We start from the raw sequence: 11,285 nt of genomic DNA, 5'->3' as shown, positions 1-11,285 counted from the left end.
AGTCCCTTTTCCCTTGCATATGTGTGGGACGATAACAGGCTTTACTCCACATCACCTTGCGTAGCGGTCCCGTTGCCGCCTGGCCTCACTCCTGTGAATGAGGACGCTCCTGTCCCTCTGCGCCTCCCTCCCCTCCTCCCGCAGCCTGCGGCACCTGCAGCGCCCACACCTCCGGAGCCCGGCCCCGCCCCCGAGGTCCTTCCCGGCCGCCTCCGCTCAGCGCCCGGGTCCGCGCGCTGACGTCACATGCCCGCGCCGAGGCGCCCCGCCCGCTGCTCTGCCTCCTGTGAGGTATTGGGGCGTCCTGTGAGGAGTCCTGAGGCGGGACTTCTAAGCGCTTCTCCACGTCGCCCGAGTATCAGGTGTCCGCGTGGCGAGGCGGGGGCACGAACCGTCAAGGAGCCCCCAGACCCAATGCGCCCGCCCCACAAGGCCGCTGGCAGCCGCCGCTGAGAAGTTGGGGGCGGCGCCCGGGGCACTCCCCCTGCCGCCGTTGCCAGGGGCTCGGGAACCGGTTGGTTCGGTCCGGAGACGCGGAGTCGTGTCCCGGGGCGTTGGCCCGGGCGGCGCAGGCTGCGGCCCGATGCGCTTTCTGGACCGCGGAAGGTCGGCTCTGCCTCGCTGAGCCCTGGGGGAGGCGGCGGCCCGGAAGGTGCCCACGGCCTGAGTCCTGAGGTGAGCGGCGCTCTGGGAGGCGTGACGTGCAGAACTGAGAGGTTGTTCTCTTGCGGGAGACCTCGCCCTGACTTCCTTCTGGGGAGGCTGCGGACTCCTGCCCTGAGGTGCACGGAAATAGCCTCATCTCACTGAGATGATAATTCTCTAAGGAACAGCATTACTAAGCAATCCTTGGACGTTATTAATAGGCGATATAAAAAAGAAAAGCGATAGTGAGCATGAAATTAAAGTAATATTATAAGTGTTGTTATCGATAGCAAGTCATTTACGTTGCTTATCTCTTGTCTCCAGTCTTAAATTGCATACACGGTTTAATTAGAAAACGAGTAGCAGTTAACTGGTTAGCTCGTAATCTTACATTCCACTTCCCGTAGTTTCAAACAGTCTACATGTATGGCATTGAAAGTTCTAATACTTTTAGAGTTCATAAGGCTTTTTTAAAAAAATATATAGGCCTAATTTTTATTCTCTATTGTAAGATCCGCCCCAAAACATAGAGATTTTTTTTGTTGTTCTTGCCATGGTAAATTACATCGGAGATACCTTGAAGGATTAAAAATAATTGGCAATCTCTGCCAGCAATGGGCTTTTCTTATGATGCAGCAGTATTATAGAGACCATGGAGGGAAGCCATATGTGGAGAGAGTAGTTCTTTGTTTCTGTTTTAGATTTGTCTGAAATTAGAGGATCCACAGATCTGTTTCAAGATTGCGCACTTTTTTTTTTTCCTTTGGTGAGAGATAAGGAGCCTATTTTGTGGAAAAATAGGTTTTTGTACATTAAGAGTCACCAATTGGGAGTTTCGTAAAGGTTATGGAACTTGGCCAGGGGAGTTCTTTTGAGGTCATTTTCATAATGCATTGATACTGTATTCCAGGTAAATCTTAACTGTAATCCCGTGGACATGGCATCATCTCATGAATATAAACCATTTACATGTTCATACTTTCCACTAGGGAAACTGTTTATTGTCTGAATAGTCTTACAGAGAGGACTAGACTTCAGAGAAGGAGATTATTTTGAACCAGCTCTAGTAGGAATCCCATTTTTGTCTTCAGCTTTTTTGAATTATGAGAAATGAGACAGGGCCTTTCCTCATTGAGGAGTTAAATTGACCTTCTCCTTCAGTCTAAAATGGGATTTATTATTTTGGGAGAACTATATGTGTGGATCATAGTTGCAGTTAGTACCGTAAGTTCTTGAAAGCTGTTGACATTTCTTCACCAGTGTTTCCCTTTAGGACAACTTGCTTGTCCGTCAAATAGCTGAAGCAGCTGAAAAGGCTTGATTCAAGTTCCATATTATTGAGGATACAGTTTTTCATCATATACTGTTAACATTTTTCACATTTGGTGCACATCATTTTATTAAACATTCATGACTTAAAGATGTTCTTGTAACATGTGAGGAAAGATGTCTAACTTAACTAACAGACTGCTTTTTCTGGAACATAGTTGACATACTTAAAAAGAGTGATGTCATATAGAAAAATTTGAGGGACATTTAACTTTTATCATCTGAAGTTTGTGTTGGTATAAAGTGAAGAAAATGGATTTAATTTTTTTTTTTTTTTTTTTTTTGCCACATGGTTCCCTAGTTTTTAAAATACTGTTTGTTTCAAAATCCATCTTTTGCTTTCAGATTTAAAATGTAACCATGGTCATCCACCAAATTAAAAAAAATTTTTTTAATGTATTTCTAGACTCCCTGTGATTTGCCTCTTTCATAATTAGCTTTCTAATGTCTCTTGATATCAGGTAAACAAGTCTTCCTTCATTGTTCTTTTTTTTTTTTTTTTTCAGTATTTCCATGGCTGTGGTGGTGGTGGTTTAGTAGCTAAGTCATGTCCAGCTCTTTTGACCCCATGGACTGTAGCCTGCCAGGCTCCTCTGTCCATGGGATTCTCCAGGCAAGAATACTAGAGTCCGTAGCCATTTCTTTCTCCGGAGGAACTTCCTGACCCAGGAATCAAACCTGGGTCTCCTGCATTGCAGTCAGATTCTTGACTGAGTCATGAGGGGAGCCCCTAAGTTTTCTATGGCTATTCTTGCTCTTTTTTTCATGTTAACTTTAAAAATCAGCTTGTCTGATCACCCTCACACCCAGAGCTTATGTTTATATTAGGGAAGCATTAAATTTAAAGATTAAGAATTAAAATCTTTCTGATATTGAATCTTCTTTTCCTTCCATGTCTTTTTGTTTCTTCTGTATTTTTTCTGTCCTCAATATTTTTTGATGGTTTGTTTTCCAGATTACTTAATCCTGCTGGCTGTAATGGCTGTAACACCCATGCAATGAGTTCTTAATTCCTGATATTTTATATTTTACTTTTAGGAGTTCATTTAGTAAAGATACATTTCAGGTCTTCGTTGAAATTCTCCTTTTTTAAAAAAAATCACTTATCCATTGTTCCCTCTTATTTTCTTGAACATATTAATCAAGGTTATTTGAAGTCTCCTGCTGATAACTCCATTTTTGAGTCATTTGTGAGGACTAATCTGTTTTGGTCTTGCCTTGTGTTGCATAGCTTAGGAGTGGGCTGTCTAACAGGAGAGGCATTTACATGCACATTTTTGGACTAGTTCTGTTCTTTTTCCTCCTCCTCAGGATTTTTGCAGCCCTAAACTTTGACCGCTTTCTCCTTAGCGCCTAAGGCTGTTGTTTTATATTCAGGCTTTGTTCTGTTGCAGAAATTTAATCTGAAGTTCTTTTATAAGAGCAAACACTGGAAACAAATGTCTAATGAGAGGGGATTAGACAAATAAGTTTAGGAAGTAGTCTTATTAAACTTGTATTCTTATTGCAGGTAGTAAAGTAATCCTGACAATAATTACTGTAGGAAAAAGTCAGCTTCTTTCTCCATATGTGACAAGTCTATGTAGTATTTGACTTTTCAAAGTATTCTTATAGAATTTAAATATCACAAGTTTTATCCTTTTAGCTATTCCTACATTGCATGAGTAAAAGTGAGGTAAGGTTTATTTAACTTCAAGTAGATTTTATATGTATATATTTTTAAAGAAAAATAGTCACTGAGGCATTAGAATTTGAATTAAACATTATAATTGTTATAGATGTCATGGTTTATCTCTATTCAGATCAATTCAGTTCAGTTCAGTCGCTCAGTCGTGTCCGACTCTTTGCGACCCCATGAATCGCAGCATGCCAGGCCTCCCTGTCCATCACCAACTCCTGGAGTTCACTCAGACTCACGTCCATCGAGTCAGTGATGCCATCCAGCCATCTCATCCTCTGTTGTCCCCTTCTCCTCCTGCCCCCAATCCCTCCCAGCATCAGAGTCTTTTCCAGTGAGTCAACTCTTCGCATGAGGTGGCCAAAGTACTGGAGTATTAACTGATACTATTTTTATTTTGTATGTCTAGCATATCTGTTAAGATGCCTTAGAAAAAGAACCATGGAGAAATACATTAGAGTACAGAAGATTGGAGAAGGTTCATTCGGAAAAGCCATTCTTGTCAGATCTACAGAAGATGGCAGACAATATGTCATCAAAGAAATTAATATCTCAAGGGTAAGTGTATTTTTTTGTTTGGTTATCCAAGCAGAAGTCTGGTTACAAACAGATTCATTGTTAGAGACAAAAAAAAAAAAAGTATGGCAACATATGACATAAAGAGAGACTGTTGTAGTTGCAGAGAAAACCACTCACTTCAGAAGAGTCTATGAATCCTTTTAGACTTTTTTCTGTGACATGTGCTGGTGTTTATGTGTTTAAAAAAGATACATCATGTACTGCTCTGTAACTTAATCTGATTTGAACATCTTAAAATGTATCTTTTTGTGCATTCAACTCATTCTTTTTAACTTCTGGCTATATTTTATTACTTGGGGTGTGATTTATGGTAACATTATTTTTAACCACTCTCTTTCGGTTGGACTTTTATATCATTTATTTACTTAATTTACTATTTTTCCCCTTCTATTTCAGATGTCCAATAAAGAGAGGGAAGAATCAAGGAGAGAAGTTGCAGTGCTAGCAAACATGCGGCATCCAAACATTGTCCAGTATAGAGAATCATTTGAAGGTCAGATACAGACTCCTAAGCCTTGTGACGACTGCTGCCTACTTTCCTTTTAAGGATCTTTTTGTGAATTATTCTCAGAAAGAAAAGTATATTATTTCTGCTTGAATACACATGCATATGAGTGTCAGCCTTCTTCTCCGATAGTACTAATGCCACCCTGTCCCTTTGTAGCTTAGTACTGAGTCAAGTCACTGAGGTTGCTTGTAAAGAGGCAGTGTGGTAAGTACAGAAATTTAGACACAGCAGGAACAGTCATCTTCACCTTTTAAAACTAAACTCCCTTTAAGTGCTGCCACCACTGCCACTGAGAAAATGTTGTCATTTTAGAAAGTACCCCGCTTGTTAGTGTTCTCCTGTATACATCATTATTATAATATTGAGATACTGTATTAAATACACCTTGTATATAATATATATGTGTATTATATATAAAGTATTCTCAGGTTCTTAAAATATTATAAAATATTGCTATTTTGGAAATATCTACCATTATATTTGGTAATGCAGGAACTAAGGTAAGACAAAGCTTCTCTAAAGGGAGGTCAAGGTGGTTTATTCATTCCCATTATTGTCAAAAATTTCTGTCAGTTGCAAAATAAAAAAATAGTCTAGCTTGAAAGTAGAAGATAGTTTAAATGACCATTTCAGGCTCTTATTACATACAAATTTCAGCATCTGAATTAGAGTATCCTTGTTCCCAAATAAAGTTATCTACTAAAGTAGAATATACTTTAAAAAATACATGAATCAGTTAACACCTTATGTCATAAAGTACTCAGTTTATTTTATGATGACAGTGAAGTAAGGCTTTATAGCTCATGGTAAAGAGTACAGTGTTAACCATCTCTTCCTTCCCAGGGCCTTGAATTTCCTTTTTCTTTCCCCTAGTATCTACCTTTTAGTTTCTTTTTGCTTTCATCACCAGGATCTTAGTATTTCAAGAGAAAAGGTTTAAATGTATGTCAACAAATATTCTCTCAGACGTTTTACTTAGAAACATCTGAATGGTTCAGAAGGGATGGCACAGCCTTTAAATAAGGTTATATTACTACCGCCATTTAGCTTTAAAGGAGTAAATGCTCATGGGAAGTGTATTCAGGAGTAGACACGTGCATGGACCCCAAGCTCCCTGTTCCTTCCACTCTGCTCATTCTCATTCCTTAAGGATAAGCTTTGAAAATAATCCCGTGTTGATTCCTTACTGTGTTTTCTGTGCCTTTGTGGAACAAACAAGTATGTAGCTTTTGATGTTTAAGAACAGGTGGAATTAAAAAAAAAAAAAGCAACAGGTGGGATCATATGTATGTATGTCTGCTTCTAGTTCTTTTCACTTAATATCTCGTGGGCGTTTTCCCATGTCACTGTGTATTGTTGTGCCCATTCTTTACAACTTTCTTGTAACATTGCAGCATTTCTCATTGTGTGCACTTTATGGCTCTATCACAATTTGTTTAGCCCATTTCCTGTTATGAATACTTAGGTTGTGTTTAGAGTTTTACTGTCACAGGCAGAATTATACTGGACATTCTTGTCTAGGTATCTGTCCTGTGGCTGTATTTTAGGAATGGAATTGCTAGACTACAAGGAGTGAGCGTTCCTGTGTCTCACAGAATCTCCAGCCTTGGCTTATCAAATTTATAAGATGTAATTTTATCTGGTGAGTCTATTCATTTGGTCACAGTTCCTTTTTTCTACCTCATCTGAACCATCTTCTCATTTTATCATGGGCCTCTTTGGTTTCTTACAGACCTTGTGGGAGCCCTGAAACAACAAATTTTTCATTTTTCTCTAAAATGGTAAAAAAAAAAAAAAAATGAACATTTTAAACCTTGAGCAAGTTGTTTAAAAAATGAGCAAGTTGTTTAAAAAAGTAGAATTCTGATGTTGTTTTGAATGGCTGTTATGAAAGATGAGGAAATTACTATCTTTGGAGTTCTTCCCCACTGATTTTTGTTCATCTTGACAGAGTAAAAATCATCACATCAGTTCAGTTACTCAGTTGTGTCCGACTCTTTGCGACCCCATGGACTGCAGCATGCCAGGCCTCCCTGTCCATCACCAACTCCTGGAGTTTACTCAGACTCATGTCCATTGAGTCAGTGATGCCATCCAACCATCTCATTCTCTGTCATCCCCATCTCCTCCCACCTTCAATCTTTCCCAGCATCAGGGTCTTTTTCAGATGAGTCAGTTCTTCACATCAGGTAGCCAAAGTATTGGAGTTTCAGCTTCAACATCAGTCCTTCCAATGAATATTCAGGACTGAGTTCCTTTAGGATGAACTAGTTGGATCTCCTTGCAGTCGAAAGGACTCTGAAGAGTCTTCTCCAACACCACAGTTCAAAAGCATCAACTCTTCGGCACTTAGCTTTCTTTATAGTCCAACTCTCACATCCATACATGAGCACTGGAAAAACCATAGCTTTGACTAGTCATGCCTTTGTTGACAAAGTAATGTCTGTGCTTTTTAATATGCTGTCTAGCTTGGTTATAACTTTTCTTCCAAGGAGCAAGAATCTTTTAGTTTCATGGCTACAGTCACCATTTGCAGTGATTTTGGAGTCCCCCAAAATAAAGTCTGTCACTGTTTCTACTGTTTCCCCATTTATTTGCCATGAAGTGATGGAACCAGATACCAAGATCCTAGTTTTCTGAATATTGAGTTTTAAGCCAACTTTTTCACTCTCCTCTTTCACTTTCATCAAGAAGCTCTTTAGTTCTTCTTTGCTTTCTGCCATAAGGGTAGTATCATCTGCATATCTGAGGTTATTGATATTTCTCCCGGCAATCTTGATTCCAACTTGTGCTTCATCCAGCCCGGCATTTCTCATAAGGTACTCTGCATGTAAGTTAAATAAGCAGGGTGACAATATACAGCCTTGACGTACTCCTTTTCCTATTTGGAACCAGTCTGTTGTTCATGTCCAGCTCTAACTCTTGCTTCTTGACCTGCATGCAGATTTCTTAGGAGGCAGGTCCAGTGGTCTGGTATTCCCATCTCTAAGAATTTTCCACAGTTTGTGGTGATCCACACAGTCAAAGGCTTTGGCATAGTCAGTAAAGCAGAAGTAGATATTTTTCTGGAACTCTCTTGCTTTTTCAATGATCCAGAGGATGTTGGCAATTTGATCTCTGGTTCCCCTGCCTTTTCTAAATCCAGCTTGAACATCTGAAAGTTCACGGTTCACATATTGTTGAAACCTGGCTTGGAGAATTTTGAGCTTTACGAGCGTGTGAGATGAGTGCAATTGTGCGGTAGTTTGAGCATTTTGAAATAAAATCATAATCTCTAACAATCTTTTGTTCTGAAATTTTAATTCTTAGACTGTTTTGGCCTTGATGCTATGTTTAGACAGAGTGAATTCTTATTGTTAATTCTTTTATACCTTAGTTACCCCTTTTCAGAGATATTTATCTCCTACTTTTCGGGATTTCATCAGTTTTTTTTCATGATGAGCAAATGGATGATGTATTCCCTCAAAGCAGTTACTATTTGCATTTCTTAGAGTGTCTAACTCTTGTTTTTATACATGATAGGTATCTTTAATGATACTTTCCTCCTCACAAGCACATTATGTCTTCTGGTATTGAATGTTTCTATAGAAAAGTTTGACTTCGGCATAAAGCTTCTCTTCTTCTTGAAGATAATTTGCTTTATCTTTTCTTGATTCTCAAAGAATTCTTTCTTCAGAATTAAATTCAGCAGAATATGACTTAGTATTAATACTTCTGATTCATTTTCCTTGGAACATTTTGAACCCTTTCTGCCTGCAGATTGTGGTTTTCCTTTGTTTCAGGAAAGTTTTCATCTCACTATTTTTTTTAAAAAATCCGTTTATACCTTAAAATGAGGAAGGACATTCCAAAATTTGTCATATTACAAATGAATTCTTTCTTGTAAAGTCTCTCGTGTTACAAGATGTGCTCTCAAATTTTTTAAAGAACGTTACATAGCAAAATGTTTTTGGGGAAGAAGACTAAACTGAGTTAATTTTGAGTGCTTATAGAGGACCTCCGGAGAAGGCAATGGCACCCCACTCCAGTACTCTTGCCTGGAAAATCCCATGGATGGAGGAGCCTGATAGGCTGCAGTCCATGGGGTCGCTAAGAGTCAGACACAACTGAGCGACTTCACTTTCACTTTTCACTTTCATGCACTGGAGAAGAAAATGGCAACCTACTCTAGTGTTCTTGCCTGGAGAATCCCAGGGTTGGGGGAGCCTGGTGGGCTGCCATCTATGGGGTCGCACAGAGTCGGACACAACTGAAGCGACTTAGCAGCAGCAGCAGCAGAGGACCTCAGCAGAATCAGTTTTTAAAAGAGACATCAAAGAAATTAATATTGGTGTCATAATTGCAGATATCAGATACTGTTATAAGTCTTCTAAAATCACTCAAATGGCAGTATGATTATGTTGTAACAATAATGCATATGAATTCTTTAGGATGAATTTTTGAAGTCCCAGTATTTTGCGTATGGGGATTAGGACACAGAAAAAATTCCACTGACAACAGAAACATTTTAAAGGTGCTCTTTTTCAGTTAAAAGTTAATGAAGATCATGTGTATTGGGAAAACATAGGTGAATCAATAAAGACATTGATATTGATGAGAAATGCGAAAATTTTGGATAAAATTTTTTGTAAAATTGGAGAGTGGGCTGAAAGTATTTCCAAGTGTATAAATTTATAATTAAATTTTAATATTAAATATGATAAATAGATACTTTTGGTCTATATTCCTAACATTTATAAATTTTAAAAATTGATGCTATCATTGAGAAAGTCTTGTGTCACTGTATATTTGGGTATCTGTGTTACACATGTTTGTTTACTCTGTGAATCATGTATTGCTATCTATCTTTAGTTGTCTGCAGCTGTCATCTTCTAATTGGTTTCATATTTTTGTCTTTGTTTTCCTACAGTCTTTGCTTTTTATCCTGTATCTTTAATGAAAAAGCCTCATATATGGAGCTGTGTGTTGGCATTCAACTTGTTCCCCATTGGTGCTGTCAAAATCCAACTTCTCTAGTTCCTTAAAGAACCCTTTTCTTTCAGGCTAAATTTGGATTGCTTTTTGCTGTGGGTAATAATAATAGAAAATCTGGCCAATATTGGGTTAAGTGAGAAAGATATTTAATGATCTCACCTAACAGGAAATCTAACAGATGGGCAGTCCTGCATATAGAGAGTATATGACAGGTTAGACTCTGTCTGATTTCTACTCTGGCATCCTTAATACACACGTTTTTAGGCCTAATGCTGAGCCTTGTCCTGAGATGACACTTTGCAGCTCCAGGCGGTGCCTGCATCCAGAAGATGCTGAAGAAACGGACTGAGGGCAGTCTGTTCCTGGGACCAGTCAAGCCAGGTTTCTCACAAGCGCTTGTTCAGATTTCCTCTTAGATCATAGTGGGCAAAATGGGGTCACTGACTACTTCAGTACTAGGGAAGACTGGGAGTTAGGGGATCTGGGGTTATTTTCAGCTTCTCAAGTGAGGGGCAATGAAGGGAGAAAAGTATTAGAATTTTGAGGTTAGCCTTCCTGCAGGTGTGCTCACTGAGGGGTCAAGCTTCCTGTTCTCTGTTAAACTCCTGGTTGTTTTCTAATAGGCATCAAGGCTTTGTCACTTGCTTAACAGTCTTTTTGCCTCAGTTTCAGGCAGTTTGTAGGTGTTCATTCTTTGGGGGCGGGGGGGTTTGGAGGGTGTCTCTTCAGTGCTGTGTGAGTCCCTTGGTGACAGGGGTTGTGTTTTATATTTCTGTATCCCTGGCATCTCACTCAAAGTGCCTGCCACATATTAATAGTTGGTACCCAGATGTTTGAATGATGGAGTACAAAACAGACTAGTATTTCCCTCATGGAGAAAAGACTTCTCTGTTAACCTTAGGTTTAACTAGTATTTATCCCAAAATAAATAGTAAATGTTTAAGCAACAGAAAATATTACAGAACTCAGGTATTTTCCTTCAGGATTGCTTCTCCATTCCTTTCTCAGGTCCTCTTTAACCTGTTCTCTCTGTCTCTGTGTCTGTCTGTCTGTGTCTGTCACACACAGATACATCTTTTTTTTTTTTTAATCTTGTAATAGTTTTAATTTTTGATAAATGCATAATGTACAGAATTCAAAGGTTACATAACAGTAAAAAGTCTGCCTTCTACTTCTCTTTAAGTTACCTGTTTCTACCTCTTGGTGGTACCCATTGTTACTACTGTCTTGAGTTTCCTTCCACACGTACTCTAAGCAATGTTAAGCATATGTAAGTCATAGCACACTATGCTTAATTTTTTATGTATGTTTCTCATGCTGTGTAAATGGTGACATTCTATACATATTTTTTATAAGCAGTTGATTATAAGGTTTTCTGCATTTTTTTCCACATACTGACTTCTCATATGTGTATTTGGATGATCTTTTCATATCAATTGTAAACAGTTATACAGCTTAATTAGCTCCTTCGTGTAGGTTCCCAGCCCTTGGCACATTAGAAGCAGTGTATCCAGGAAGAATGTGGGCATGGAAAGTAAAAAGACCAGCACCCAAGCCTGCCGAGAGTAAGGC

The 11,285-nt window shown here is 39.1% G+C and overlaps 1 protein-coding gene across 6 annotated transcripts in view; it reads left to right on the top strand.

The window, feature by feature from the left end:
• Positions 1-242: 242 nt before the first annotated feature.
• Positions 243-11,285, top strand: part of NEK1 (NIMA related kinase 1) — a 133,846-nt gene continuing 122,803 nt past the window's right edge. For 4 of the 6 annotated variants that reach the window (XM_070794355.1, XM_070794353.1, XM_070794352.1 and 1 more), the window contains exons 1-3: positions 246-675; positions 4,062-4,210; positions 4,628-4,724. In XM_070794355.1, the coding sequence (XP_070650456.1) occupies positions 4,094-4,210; positions 4,628-4,724 (214 nt within the window). In that variant the 5' untranslated portion in view covers positions 246-675; positions 4,062-4,093. Of the gene's footprint in view, positions 676-4,061; positions 4,211-4,627; positions 4,725-11,285 lie in introns of all 6 variants that reach the window. The other 2 variants (XM_070794356.1, XM_070794354.1) reach the window with 2 other exon arrangements.

The sequence above is a fragment of the Bos indicus genome, chromosome 8 (assembly GCF_029378745.1).
Source record: "Bos indicus isolate NIAB-ARS_2022 breed Sahiwal x Tharparkar chromosome 8, NIAB-ARS_B.indTharparkar_mat_pri_1.0, whole genome shotgun sequence".
Taxonomy (NCBI): domain Eukaryota; kingdom Metazoa; phylum Chordata; class Mammalia; order Artiodactyla; family Bovidae; genus Bos; species Bos indicus.
The sequence above is the reverse complement of the archived record's forward strand: the minus strand, read 5'-3'. Positions and strand labels throughout refer to the sequence as shown.